The sequence below is a fragment of the Danio rerio genome, chromosome 5, assembly GCF_052040795.2.
Source record: "Danio rerio strain M-AB ecotype USA chromosome 5, GRCz13ab, whole genome shotgun sequence".
In the NCBI taxonomy this organism is placed as follows: domain Eukaryota; kingdom Metazoa; phylum Chordata; class Actinopteri; order Cypriniformes; family Danionidae; genus Danio; species Danio rerio.
In genome coordinates, this window is record NC_141025.1 from 1,365,001 (window position 1) to 1,381,538 (window position 16,538).

Sequence of the window (16,538 nt, forward strand, 5' to 3'; positions counted from 1 at the left end):
ACACTGAAATAGGGATTGGCTGGCTGTACTACATTTACAAGGGACAAATTTTTCAAAAAATTGAATTTTTCAATTTTTACAAATTTTTCGCGCTCCTGTGAATTCTTTAAATATTTCCCTCATGATGTTGAACAGATTCAGGAGTTGTTCACAGTATTGCCTCTAATATTTGTTCTTCTGGAGAAAGTCTTACTTGTTTTATTTCGGCTAGAATAAAAGCAGTGACCGTCGGGGTTATATTGGTGCCGTGACCCGGATGGGAGGGAGGTTTAGGGGGTGAATCAGTGGTGTAGTCCTAGAAAAAAAGGTCGTGTACTATTACACCCGACACAAATTTTAAATGAAAGTACGCAAAGAAATGACGAAAGTCAATGTTTCTTCGTTTCATTGGAGATTATATATATATATATATATAGAATTTATTTATATTATTAATTAATAATAAAAATTATTTAATATTAATTCATTTAATATATCTTTTTTTTTTTTTTACATCAGTTACCTGATGTACAAGGTACAGCTTTTTAGCTTACTTTCTTTACTGGCTTATTACTCTACATTTTATAGGTTCCTTTAAACATCAATCCGCAATTATTTTTAATTGTCACATTCGTGCATGCTTGTTTTAAACCAAAGGAGTCTGTCTTCTGTTGTCGCTATTATATACTAGTAGTTACCCTTTTAAATCGCACATTGTTATGCGATTTATGAGTAGTGTTTGTTTTTAGTGTTATATACGGTATAGTGTCGTTCACTAGCGGCACAATTAAGACAAATGTGAAATACTGTTTTACAGGGGCGATTTTAGGATTTTAATTTTAGGGTGGATCAGGATCAGATCCTTATGGGGTAAACAAAGAAAAATGTGTCATATAAATATATATTTAAGTAAGAATTGTAAGAAATAGGCACATCTTAACAAAATAAGTTGTGAGTTTGTTATACAGTTAAAGGGGACGCAAATAGATGTAAAATAGGGAAGTTTAATCAGAAAAACAAGTGAGTATACTGAGAGTATAATTATTGATCCTTAGAAGTGGTAATACCCAAACAGCTCATGAAAAAAGTAAGCATACAGAGTATACGTGCGTATAGCAAAGACTACACCACTGGGGTGAGTGTAACGGAGGCCAGCTAGTGTGTGCTGTGCAGGTAAACCTCACTCCTCTGACCTCTAAAGGCGCTCTAGTGACAGACTCTAGAGGTCATGGTCTTTAACCTCCTTGATAGAGCAACCGACTCCCATGCAGAAGGATGTCGGTTCGACACCAGCTTGGAGCAGGTTGGGTGACGTAGGACTGGCGGGGTTACAACAGCATCACCCAGAAGAAGGCTGAGCACTTTGACTGCCTTTTTCCCCTTTTATTTTTGGCCAGGAGAAACTTTCTTTATAGAAGAACTGAACTCTCTGCATCACAGGTGTCAAACTCAGTTCCTGGAGGGCCGCAGCTCTGCACAGTTTACTACCAACCCTAATTAAACACACCTGATCAAACTCATCGAGTCCTTCAGGCTTGTTTGAGACCTACAGGTAAGTGTGTTGGAGCAGGGTTGGAACTAAACTGTGCAGGGCTTCGGCCCTCCAGGAATTGAGTTTGACACCCCTGCTCTACTGCATCTTGTTTGCCATCAATAACTCTTCACTTTATAGCCATGCGTTTGGGTCTCCATTTGAACACCACAATAAATGCACTATATAAATGCACACTTTACATGACTTACTGAATTAAATCAATCAAATTAGGTTGAACATTACTACATTTAATTTATTTGTGTAAAATCAGCCCATATAAATGGTCAGCCACTTACCTTAAAAACTTCAGTAAAACTTGTTAGTAAATGCACTGAATTGTTTTGTTTTCAGACTGAAAAGAGCTTTATTCTGCAATAACAGCTGGCTGGATGTTCATTCACTGCAAAAAAAATGAGCTTTGTCTCGTCAAGAAGCAAAGACGAGCAGAAAACATTATGATGTTTTCAGAAACAAAGAGTCAAAATACAGAGTTTTTCAGTAAAACAAGCTAATTAATCTGACGAGTGGAACAGCAACAAGCTGGCTCAATGGTTAGCACTGTAGTCTCACAGCAAGAAGGTCTCTGGTTCGAGTCCCAGCTGGGTCAGTTGGTGTTTCTATGTGGAGTTTGCATGTTCTCCCCGTGTTGGTTTGGGTTTCCTCCGGGTGCTCCGGTTTTCCCCAAAGCACATGCGCTATAGGGGAATTGATTAACTAAACTGGCCGTAGTGTGTGGGTTTATCCCAGTACTGGGTTGCAGCTAGAAGGACACATATATATATAGTTGGCAGTTCATGCCACTGTGGGGACCCCTGATCAATAATGGAACTAAGCTGAAGGAAAATGAATGAATGTGGTGTGTGAAATAAACTCATCTCAACACAAAAACAAGATTATTCCGCTCCCCCATTAGTGGATTTTAATAATGCATTAGTAGCAGTAGATGTTGAAGTGTGCTTATTAAACGCAGGCATCTGAGTTTATTACTGCAGACTAGGCTACAGCTAACATCATGGATCCATGTAGCCTGTACAATGCTTACAACAGACTGAGGCAGTTTTAACATCAGCTGATTTAATGTTGTTTATGAATTCACTGTTAAAATGTGCACGACCATTAACTGCGCTTACTTGCATACAGGCTGCATATGTTAATATTGCTTGTTATGAAGTTGTGTAGGCTATGGGTCAAATATTAAATGGGTTTTTGTAGCTACATGAGAGTGTTTTACATACATTTGAGCTCTTTTTATCACCCATTTTCCCTCATGATTTAGAAGACAAAGACACACTGAGTGTAACAAAAATAAGTCATCTTTAGTCGTTCATTTTACTCCAGCTTAGTTCCTTATTCATCAGGGGCCGCCACAGCGGAATGAACCGCTAACTATTCCAGCATATGCACAGCAGATACCCTTCCAGCTGCAACCCAGTACTGGGAAACACCCATTAACACTCATTCACACACACACACACACATACACTACGGCCAGTGTAGTTGATCAGTTCCCCTATAGCGCATGTGTTTGGACTGTGGAGGAAACCGGAGCACCCGGAGGAAACCCACGCCAACATGGGGAGAACATGCAAACTCCACAGTTACTTTCTGACTATAGATCACAGTCCAAAAATACTGATTAATGTTAATCTAAAATGTGCATTGTTATCCTTTGAAACCACTGGGTTTTGCACTTTTTTTACTGTTTAACACAACACAAAATCAGAGATACATCAAAAATAGTCAGTATGGATACTTAAAAGATAAAGGAGAAAGGGAAAAAAGGGACATTTGCAGTTTTATTTTAAAACAGTATATATTGTGTAAAAGTTATATATAAAAACATATATTAAATTAATTAATAACAGATAAATAAAAAAATAAATAAATTAGGAGATGTCTCATATGCTTATCGTGCATGTAAAGTAGCTGTTCATTAATTCTCTGTTGTATGTTTAAAGTTAGTCATGTGTAATTTCTAAAATTGGGTTGAATCTTGCTTCAAATATATTGATCTGGAGTCTAAGGCAATAAGTTATTCTTTACATTTCATACATTTTTTGATCCATTGTTCATATGTAGGTGGGTCTGATCTGAGCCAGTTAGACGTGATTTTAGTGCTGCAGAGAGCAGACAGTATTTGAAATAAATAAATACTTCGTCCACAGGACTGCAGCAGTTGGATCAAAGGGAATATCAACACAAAATATTTCTCCAAGTAGGCTACCTTATAAAAATAATTCCAGAATATTTTGCACATTTTAATCCAATATTTTGATCATTTCAGACAGAATCGCATTTAGTTTGATCACTTATTACTACCCTATTTTATATAGAATAATGCTCAGAGTAAGCGTTTCATTTTCACATCTGCTGTTACACTAATCATCGATGAGCTGATCTCTCTCATATAGGCCATTTCAGCAATTTATCTTCTCTAAATTCACCTGAAAATTGAAGTCAAAAAGTTTGTCCACAAAACTGATTTGTCGGTATAATTTAATGTGGACATTAAAACCCGACGTTATTAAAATATTATGTATTTAATAACCCAGTAACTTAATTAACTCTGTACATTAATTCCAGCCTATTTTATTTACAAAACGAATATTCTGCATTCTGATTTCGCATGTTAATATTTGCTTGTGCTCATTAAACATGCAGATTATCCCCTCTGATGTAAAGAATGTGGGGTTTTACAAGACAAATTTGGATAAAAAAATTGGGTTTCATTTGGGTTCAATAAATAAATTTAGCCAGGAGATGATTTTGACCACAATTTGCCCAAATTTCCGCAATTACAGAGCGTATAACAAGCATTCTTCTTAAAAAAAGAAAAGAAAAACACTAAATATTGATAATTAATCTGCAATAATTGTGTTTTTATCACTTCATCACTTCGTGTAAGCTATATCCGTCAATCAGAGATGCGATTTAGAAGTTTCCAGTGCGCAAACTAAAAGCACGCAGCTCATCATTGTCGACACCAAATGAATGAAACCAATCGCCTTTATTATTATTTCGGTCACGAAATATGACCTCTATTTAACCGGATTAAACGCGTTAAATGTCGGGGAGGGGGACTGTAAAAGCGCATTGAACGCGCGAAAGAAAGACACTCGCATTTAACGTCAAAATCAAAGAAGCTGAATACTGACACTCATTATCCTCCACTGACTCATTCCACATTCATTATCCCTTCAGCGCGTTTGTAGCAATAAGCGCGAGTGAATGAAGCGACGGCTTGTTTAAAAACACGCAGGAATTCGCCCAACAAAAAGATGGAAAGGCGATTAGCTGCTTGACACGCCGTGAATGAGGACAGAAAGAGCCGTTCACGGTGCGTTACGGAGGCCGAGGAGAGCCCGTCAATGCGCGGATAAAGCTCCCGGGACGGGCATCTTTTCTCCGGCTCTCTCAGGTCAAGCACAAAGTTAACCAAATGAATTTAAAGCCGCTTCATTCAGTCGGACGCGGTTACACGCCGAACGCGCACCTTTCACCGCGTTAAACGGGCCTCAATGGAGAGAATAAAAGAGACTAAACGCTGGAGAGCGAACATCATCCTGCGAGAAATTCCCAGAGATCAGTCCCGCTGACAGAGATGCATGCTCCGGCGTCCTGCGGTTTCATTCGGAGCACTTTTAATAAACAAGCGCCGCATGAATAAATAGTAGCCTCGAGTAACTTAATGCTAGTAAACACTGGAGCTGTTTGTTTTTGAAGCACACTATTGTAAAGGAGAGCTGAACTGTTTTATTAATTCTATAGTTGCTACGGTGGTAATCTGTTGTTGTTATGGTAATACGACAACTTTAGAATTTAATCTGCGCGTGTAATTCTATAGTTGCTATAGCAACACATCTATAGTAATTATGTATTGTTGCGATGGTAATGCAAAACTTTGGTAATTAATAATTAGTTGATGTATTTCTACAGTTTCTATTGTAGTACTACAGTAACTATCTGTTGTTGCGATGGCAATACAACAACTTTAGTAATTAATCTGTTGATGTAATTCTATAGTTGCTACAGTAATAAAGCTATAGTAATGTTGTTGCCATAGTAATACAATTTCTGTAATAATTCTGTTGTGCTAATTAGTCGATATATGGTTGTAACAACTTCAGTGATTAATCTGTTGATGTAATTCTATAGTTGTTACAGTAATAAAACTATAGTAATGTTGTTGCCATGGTAATACAGCAATTTATGTAGTAATTATGTTGTGCTAATTAGTTGCTATGGTAAAACAACAACTTTAGTAAATAATATCTTGTTGCTATAGCAACTTTAGTAATTAATCTGTTGATGTAATTCTACAGTCGCTATGGCAATACAACTATAGTAATTATATTAATTATCTGTTGTTGCTATGGCAATACAACAACTAGAAAAACAATCAGTTGATATAATTTATAGTTGCTACGGTAATAAAACTACAATAATTGCCTGTTGTTGATGGTAACACAACAATTTATCTAATTATTCAGTTGTGCTGATTAGTAGCTATGGTAGTACAACAACTTCAGTAATTAATCTGTTGGTGTAATGCTATGGTTGCTATGGCATAACAACTATAATAATTATATATTGTTGCCATGGTAATTCAACAACTTTAGTAATTAATCTGTCCTTTTAATTCTATGGTTAATTCAACATCCATAATTGTCAGTTCTATAGTTGCTATGGAAACACAACAACTATACCAATTTAACGTGGTAATTCGTTTCTATGTAATACCACATTTATGTCTTATTATTGCCTATTACAATACACCAGAGTTTACTTAAGAAAAGAGTACCACAACATTTAAAAACTATAATATAGCAAACTGTGGTATTTACTGTTTCAATGCGCAAATGTGACACTGACCACAGCACACATTATGTAATAAAGAAATCAAGCCTGTCGTGATTGTTTTGAACGATTTACACTGCAAATTTAATTCTTATTTTTATTTATTTTCAGTATACCACATTTTACACGATTTATGTAAACAATTAGGTTATATATCTTATATATTAGGTTAGGGTTAGACGTATCATTATATATATATATATATATATATATATATATATATATATATATATATATATAGATAGATAGATAGATAGATAGATAGATAGATAGATAGATAGATAGATAGATAGATAGATAGATAGATAGATAGATAGATAGATAGATGCGTGTTTTTACTTTTATTACGACATTAAACTTTTTTAATTATGTTTCTGCACTAATTTTTTTTACTCTGCAGTAATCTAACATCTTCTGTATTTTGCAACAAAATGACAATAAAAAAATTCCTAAATAAACACAAGGTTTTAAACGTTTTTTGTGTGTGTTTTTAACCACATGCACAATCCAAACGAAAGCTGTATTTACCGTTAATGCAATAATAGCGTGCATTTCACGATTATTCGTAAACTGAAAACGTGGTTTTAGCCGAAATCCCCCAACAGTTTTGCTGAAATAAATGAATTTACCCACTTATTAATTTGAACGGCATCACCTCTTTCAGCACTTCACAAACACGCATCTGCCCAATTCAGTCCATAAAATCCTTCATATTTACAGCTCAGTCAGACTGAAGCAACATGCGCAACAGATCAAATCAAAATACAAACACAATCCTCTCCAGCAGACTGATCGCACGCTAATGTTCAGCAGAAGACATCATTTAAAACAACAACAAACTTATTAAATCGACATCTTATTCAGACAAGCGGAAAAGAAAAAAAGATTAAAGGACATGAAGAAATAAAGTCAAAAGGAGGAAGATAATCCACGTTTTAACAACTAATTAATTAAATTAGTATTTAAGTAATTAATTAACAACAAAAATAAGCATTGCAGAATTTACTGGATTAAAAAGCAACAGCTTGGACAGATGAACACCGCTAAATCATTATAAATGAATCCTCAAATGATGACTGTTTAACTTTGTTTTATCCTGAAATGTTGATTGTGAATAGCTGCCCTGCTTCTCTAATAACACTGTCATCTGTTTAAAAAAAATAACCTGCAAATCTGCACAGCTAAAAGTATAATCATCAGAAACAAAACTTTAAACCTTTCACATTGTGCAAATGAAGGGAAAAAGTGTTTCCCTGCATCACAAAGAAAAAGGAGAGAGAGAAAGAGTCCACCCCAAACCCCACAGCATTTACACTCACTTGACGAAATTAAACAATAGTACTACAACATTAAACGACTTCAGTCATGACTAGGGGGAAACTGATCCTATCCTGCTATTAAAGCCTGTCACAGAAAGAGAGAGAGACACACACACACATGCGCGTGTCTAGATGAACCATAGTTAATATACAGAATATTAATTATTACCGTCTGTTTATCCTAAAATGTTGATTGTTATATGTAGAGTTCATTCATTCACTTTCCTTCAGCTCAGTCTCTGATTTAGGGTCATCAACAACTCCGGCATTTGCTTTACGCAGCGGATGCGCTTCAAGCCGCAACCCAGTAGTGGGAGGTTATTCTGGTTATTATTATATTTACTATTTGTGTTTTGATCTTAAGAAAACTTTCAGCTTTCATCCAAGTAGCCCTAAAACTATTCAACAGCAGCAATTCCTGCTTTAGAGTAATTTAGAAAAGCGTGACTCCACTCAGATGTTGCTGTAAACTGTATAAAGCTTTGGCGACACATGTACAACACTCATCATGCAAGTCGAGCAGCTTCTGAACCTAATGTGGAGAGAGAGATTCTGCTGTTCATCTGTAACAGAGTGGATCAGAGCTGTACCTCCGCTGAAGGACTGCGCCAGCGCCTCGGCGGTGAAGGCCGTCCGCGGGCTCTGCTCCTCCGGCTGCGCGCTCCTCCAGCGCCCGTACAGGAAGCTGTGCAGGATCTCCGAGCTGATGATGACGTCACACACCGGGCCGCGGAACCGGGACTTCAGCAGCAGCGCCGGCGGCACCGGCACTGACGGATCGGCGGGCAGGACTGAGCCCATCACTGCACACTCACTGACACACTCACACACACACTCTCTCTCACCGAGCGGAGGACATGAGCCTCTTATAGGAGCCCAGCGGCCCCCATCACTTATTAATGACTGACACACACACACACACACACACACACACACACACACACACACACACACACACACACAGACACACACACACACAATTTCTCTTTCACACACTTTCCCTATATTTCTCTCTCTCTCTCTCTCTCTCTCTCTCTCTCTCTCTCTCTCTCTCACACACACACACACACACACACACACACAATTTCTCTTTCACACACACACACACACACACACAATTTCTCTTTCACACACTCTCTATCTTTCTCTCTCTCTCTCACACACACACACACACACACACACACACACAATTTCTCTTTCACACACTCTCTATCTTTCTCTCTCTCTCTCTCTCTCTCTCTCTCACACACACACACTAACACTTTTTTCTCTTTCCATCTCTCTTGAAACACACACACACTTTTTCTCTCTCTCTCTCTCACACACACACACACACACACACTTTCTTTCACACACTATCTCTCTCACACACACTTTTTTTCTCTTTCCATCTCTCTTAACACACACACAATTTCTCTTTCACACACTTTCCCTATCTCACACACACACACACACACACACACACACACACACACACACACACACACACACACACACAATTTCTCTTTCACACACTCTCTATCTTTCTCTCTCTCTCTCTCTCTCTCTCACACACACACACTAACACTTTTTTCTCTTTCCATCTCTCTTGAAACACACACACTTTTTCTCTCTCTCTCTCTCTCTCTCTCTCTCTCTCTCTCTCACACACACACACACACTTTCTTTCACACACTATCTCTCTCACACACACTTTTTTCTCTTTCCATCTCTCTTAAAACACACACACAATTTCTCTTTCACACACTTTCCCTATCTCTCTATCTCCCTATCTATCTTCCCTATCACTCTTAACACACACACACACACACAATTTCTCTTTCACACACTCTCTCTCTCACTCTCTCTCTCTCACACACACACACACTAACACTTCTCCATTTTCATCACTCTTAACACACACACACACACACTATTTCTCTCTTTCACACACTTTCTCTCTCTCACACACACTTTTTCTCTTTGCATCTCTCTTAACACACATACACACACACACATACACACACACACATACACACACACACTTTCCCTTTTATTAGTAATTAATAATTATATAACACCAACTCTGGATACACACCGTATCTCTGCTCTCTTGCACACAAACACACAAATCCCCGCCGCCCCTTTAAAGACGCAAATCGGCTGCAGGTCTTTGTAAGGAGGGAGGGAGAGGGAGAGAGAGTGTGTGTGTGTGTGTTAATCTGACAGCAGTGGATCAGCTCAGCACCTGTATTAGAGACTATTAACACATCACAGCCTACAATTACACACATTTAACCAGCTGTTCAAGCGCTCTCACACACACACACACACACACACACACACACACACACACACACACACACACACACACACACACACACACACACACACACACACACACACACACACACGGTCTCTCTCGTGACAGATCATTATTCTATACTTCACACACTTTCTCCTCTTCAGAAATCTCATTAACCAGAGCAAGTTTACTAATTCAGGAGATTAGCACATCATGCGGAAACACACACACACACACACACACACACACACACACACACACACACACACACACACAAGCGTTCACTCACTCAGTCATTCAGCACTCATTTATTTCATTCCTTCATTCTTTTGTTCAATCACTGATTCATCCAGCTGTTCAGTCACACATTCGATCATTCAGCCGATAATTGTTCATTCGTTCATGGATTCATTCATTCATCAGCTGATTCACATCTCATGCAGCAATTTACCTTTATCAACAAATCCATTCAGTCATTCTCCTTCAGCTTTGTCCTTTATCAGGGGTTGCAACAGCGTAATGAACCGCCAACTACTCCAGCATATGTTTTATACAGCGGATGCCCTTTGAGCTGCAACCCAGTACTGGGAAACACGCATTCACACTCATACGCTACAGCCAGTTTAGTTGATCAGTTCCCCTATACCGCATGTGTTTGGACTGTGGGGGAAACCGGAGCACCCGGAGGAAACTCACACCAACACAGGGGGAACATGCAAACTCCACACAGAAACACCAACTGACCCAGCCGGGACTCAAACCAGCGACCTTCTTGCTGTGAGGACTCTGAGCCACCGTGCCGCCTGATCAACAATTCACTCATCAAAATGAAACACCACAGAACTGTTAAAGTTGTTGGGTGAAGTGTGCATTCAGTGTTTGCTTTGCTGAACTTGAACTTGCTGAAATGAAAAGAACTAATGCTAAAAACACTCAATGGTCTGACATGCTTACTGAACATCGCCACGCAAACAATACAACTGTAAATCAGATGAGAATTAAAAATCAGATTACTGAAACTGCTGTTTATCCCCCACGACTTACAAACAGCTCAGTTCAGGAGTTCTCTGTAGCTAATGTGTTCTACATGGAAAATACACCTGCAAAAGCCACAAAGGAAAACCACTGACAAACACAAACATGCAACAGTGTCCGTCTCTCTCTCTCTCTCTCTCTGTGTGTGTGAGAGAGAGAAGGAGAAACCACACACACACACAGGCCTGAGGGCAGAAAGAAAATCATCAGTGTTTAAAAATCCATTTAGCTCAATGAATCCTCCCACAAACCACCACTGAACACACACACACACACACACACACACACACACACACACACACGGAAAAGCGGATGCATTAGACTGACTGCAGGTCAGAGTTTAAGATCATCTGTAATGGAAAACTAAAGGCTTCAGTCTTGATCAACTCTGAAATCTACAAGACAAGCAGAAAACAACTGTCCACCTTCAGGCGATGCACATATTACTGTAATTCAAACTGTCCATTACAATTTTAAATATGTATATCTATATCTATATCTATCTATCTATATATCATCAACTATTATCATTACCTCTGCAACTTGATTATCTTAAACTACATTACTGTCAACTCTGTTATCGTCAACTCCGTTATCAACTGTAATCGTAAAGTCCGCAACTCTGTAATCAGCTGTTGTTGTCAACTCCCCAACTCTATTATCTACTGTTATCATTACCTCCGCAACTCTGTTATAGTCATTTCCATTAACGTCAACTCCACAACTCTGTTATAGTCATTTCCATCATTGTCAACTCCGCAACTGTTACAGTCATTTCCATTAAAGTCAACTCCGCAACTGTTACAGTCATTTCCATCAACGTCAACTGCACAACTGTTATAGTCATTTCCATTATCGTCAACTCCGCAACTGTTATAGTCATTTCCATTAACGTCAACTCCACAACTCTGTTATAGTGATTTCCATCATTGTCAACTCCGCAACTGTTATAGTCATTTCCATTAAAGTCAACTCCGCAACTGTTACAGTCATTTCCATCAACGTCAACTGCACAACTGTTATAGTCATTTCCATTATCGTCAACTCCACAACTCTGTTATAGTCATTTCCATTATCGTCAACTCCACAACTCTGTTAGTCATTTCCATTATCGTCAACTCAACAACTCTGTTAGTCATTTCCATTATCGTCAACTCCACAACTCTGTTAGTCATTTCCATTATTGTCAAGTCCACAACTCTGTTAGTCATTTCCCTTAACGTCAACTCTACTACTGTTATAATCATTTCCATTATCGTCAACTCCACAACTCTGTTAGTCATTTCCCTTAACGTCAACTCTACTACTGTTATAATCATTTCCATTATCGTCAACTCCACAACTCTGTTATTGTCATTTCCATTATTGTCAACTCCACAACTCTGTTAGTCATTTCCATTATCGTCAACTCCACAACTCTGTTATAGTAATTTCCATTATTGTCAACTCCACAACTCTGTTAGTCATTTCCATTATCGTCAACTCCACAACTCTGTTAGTCATTTCCATTATCGTCAACTCAACAACTCTGTTAGTCATTTCCATTATCGTCAACTCCACAACTCTGTTAGTCATTTCCATCAACGTCAACTCCACAATTCTGTTAGTCATTTCCATTATCGTCAAGTCCACAACTCTGTTATAGTCATTTCCATTATCGTCAACTCCACAACTCTGTTATTGTCATTTCCATTATCGTCAACTACACAAATGTTATAGTAATTTCCCTTAACGTCAACTCTACTACTGTTATAATCATTTCCATTATCGTCAACTCCACAAATGTTATAGTCATTTCCATTATCGTCAACTACACAAATGTTATAGTAATTTCCCTTAACGTCAACTCTACTACTGTTATAATCATTTCCATTATCGTCAACTCCACAAATGTTATAGTCATTTCCATTATCGTCAACTACACAAATGTTATAGTCATTTCCATTAACGTCAACTCCACAACTGTTATTGTCATTTCCATTATCGTCAACTACACAAATGTTATAGTCATTTCCATTATCGTCAACTACACAAATGTTATAGTCATTTCCACTAACGTCAACTCCACTACTGTTATAGTCATTTCCATTATTGTCAACTCCACAACTCTGTTAGTCATTTCCATTATCGTCAACTCCACAACTCTGTTATTGTCATTTCCATTATTGTCAACCCCACAACTCTGTTAGTCATTTCCATTATCGTCAACTCCACAACTCTGTTAGTCATTTCCATTATTGTCAACTCCACAACTCTGTTAGTCATTTCCATTATCGTCAACTCCACAACTCTGTTATAGTAATTTCCATTATCGTCAACTACACAAATGTTATAGTCATTTCCATTATCGTCAACTCCACAACTCTGTTATAGTCATTTCCATTATTGTCAACTCCACAACTCTGTTAGTCATTTCCATTATCGTCAACTCCACAACTCTGTTATTGTCATTTCCATTATTGTCAACTCCACAACTCTGTTAGTCATTTCCATTATCGTCAACTCCACAACTCTGTTATTGTCATTTCCATTATTGTCAACTCCACAACTCTGTTAGTCATTTCCATTATTGTCAAGTCCACAACTCTGTTAGTCATTTCCATTATCGTCAACTCCACAACTCTGTTATAGTCATTTCCATTATCGTCAACTCAACAAACTCTGTTATAGTAATTTCCATCAACGTCAACTCCACAACTCTGTTAGTCATTTCCATTATCGTCAAGTCCACAACTCTGTTATAGTCATTTCCATTATTGTCAACTCCACAACTGGTATAGTCATTTCCATTATCGTCAACTCCACAACTCTGTTAGTCATTTCCATTATCGTCAAGTCCACAACTCTGTTATAGTCATTTCCATTATTGTCAACTCCACAACTCTGTTATTGTCATTTCTATTAAAGTCAACTCCACAACTCTGTTATTGTCATTTCCATTATCGTCAACTACACAAATGTTATAGTCATTTCCCTTAACGTCAACTCTACTACTGTTATAATCATTTCCATTATCGTCAACTCCACAACTCTGTTATTGTCATTTCCATTATCGTCAACTCCACAAATGTTATAGTCATTTCCATTATCGTCAACTACACAAATGTTATAGTCATTTCCATTAATGTCAACTCCACTACTGTTATAGTCATTTCCATTATCGTCAACTCCACAACTCTGTTATAGTCATTTCTATTAAAGTCAACTCCACAACTCTGTTATTATTATTTCTATTATCGTCAACTACACAAATGTTATAGTCATTTGCCTTAACGTCAACTCTACTACTGTTATAATCATTTCCATTATCGTCAACTCCACAACTCTGTTATTGTCATTTCCATTATCGTCAACTACACAAATGTTATAGTCATTTCCATTAACGTCAACTCCACTACTGTTATAGTCATTTCCATTATCGTCAACTCCACAACTCCGTTATAGTCATTTCCATTATCGTCAACTCCACAACTCTGTTATAGTCATTTCCATTATCGTCAACTCCACTACTGTTTTTGTCATTTCCATTAAAGTCAACTCCACAACTGGTATAGTCATTTCCATTATCATCAACTCCACAACTGTTATAGTCATTTCCATTATCGTCAACTCCACAACTGTTATAGTCATTTCCATTATCATCAACTCCACAACTGGTATAGTCATTTCCATTATCATCAACTCCACAACTGTTATAGTCATTTCCATTATCGTCAACTCCACAACTGTTATAGTCATTTCCATTATCGTCAACTCCACAACTGTTATAGTCATTTCCATTATCGTCAACTACACAACTGTTATAGTCATTTCCATTATCATCAACTAATAAAATCAACTTTTATCATTACCTCTGCAACTTGGTTCTTCAACTCAGTTACTGTCAACTTTGTTATCGTCAACTCTGCAACTCTGTTATTAACTGTAATTGTACACTCCGCAATTGTCACCTCCCCAACTCTGTTATCATCAACTGTTATTATTACCTCTGCAACTCTGGCATTGTCAACTCCATTATCATCAACTCCACAACTGGTTTAAAAAGTTTAACTAGAATACGTTAAATAATTAACAGAAACAGAATCAAATGTTTCACATTTCAGCCTTTTGCATTATTTTACAATATTAATGAATTAATTGTATTATAAAATATACATTTGCTGTTCATCATTTCAGTTAAAGGAAAATGTTTCAGATGTACCCACAGTTCTGGAATGATTCTCACGAATTCGCTTAATAAAACGTTGATTTCCAAACGAACATGTAATAGAGCGAAAAGTCCAATCGCAACTGAATAAAAGCACAAAAAGCAGTGGTAGTCTTTCGATCAATTTTAATACATGGTTACCTGTACACATGAGGAAGAAAAGAAACACTAAAATTAAACATTTCGAAATTATAATATCCCTTTTCATTAAGCAATGAAGTTAATACTAGATCAATGTTGGTAACTAATCAATCATACATATATTAGATCACACAGTAGAAAGAAACAACAGAATTAAAACGGTGGTGTGTCCAGAGTGAGCGCATGAGCTGATGAAGATGGAGAGAGATAGAGAGAGAGAGGCGGTACCAAAGAACACGACCACTTTGATCATCCAATACTTCCAATATAAAAAAAACTACAATTAATCAATTAATTAATTCATACACAGGTATAGGCTCTGGAGGCTTAGCAGTCCTGAACGCTTTAAAGTCTTTGAGTTGTACAGAAAAACACACACATTATTATCATCCGTCAGCAAGATGCAACATCAAATTTCAGATTACACATTCACAATCTTTGACAAATTTCAGTATGAAAACAGAAGAGAAAAATAAGGGACCAAAAACGTCTTTGATTTAATTATATTTATATATATATATATATGTATATATATGTTTTAAATAAAGTATTTAGTCAAGTATCTGCGCATACATACATAGTTTTACAAGAGAGCAAAGGCAAAAAACAACCTCACGATACGCAAGACCACCCTTTCCCTGGCAAAAAAAAGAATAATAATAATCACGGTCATATAAAATTATCATCTAAAAAAAATAGCTAAGATCTACACGTTAAACGTCTGTCAAAATATTAGAGAGTCCATCTTTGTTTCAAAAAAATTATGAAATAAGATATTGCACCTTTTTCTTAACCAGAGTACAATAAAACGACACTGAAAACAGAATACAAAGTACATGAGGAATTACATCATCATCACCACCATCATCATCATCATCATCATCATCATCATCATGACGCGTGTAACAAAAGAAGCATATATTTCTGTAACAAAAACATCACAGTTTTTCATTATTATCGCACTGAATCAATTAAAATGCTTTATGTAAGAGAAACAAACCCAAAAAGGAAACACATTTTGTACACATTCTTAAAACATTTCATGACGAGAAGAAACCGAAACGAACGAAACGATAACGAATTCAAGACTGCTAAGCCACGCCCCCATCGTTTTATTGCAACAGAACTAGAAAAATAAGAGATTATATTGCGCGATCGCTCGATGAAACGCCCACACACGCA

At 37.2% G+C, this 16,538-nt stretch overlaps 1 protein-coding gene across 2 annotated transcripts in view; it reads right to left on the bottom strand.

Annotated features, from left to right (window-relative positions):
• Nucleotides 1–8,514, bottom strand: part of prdm12a (PR domain containing 12a) — an 18,969-nt gene extending 10,455 nt beyond the window's left edge. For both annotated transcript variants that reach the window (XR_015490783.1, XM_087253243.1), the window contains exon 1: nt 8,280–8,514. Coding sequence is in view for 1 of the 2 variants with exons in the window: in XM_087253243.1 (XP_087109369.1) it covers nt 8,280–8,490 (211 nt within the window). In the remaining variant the exon portion in view is untranslated. The remainder of the gene's footprint in view (nt 1–8,279) is intronic.
• Nucleotides 8,515–16,538: the final 8,024 nt, after the last annotated feature.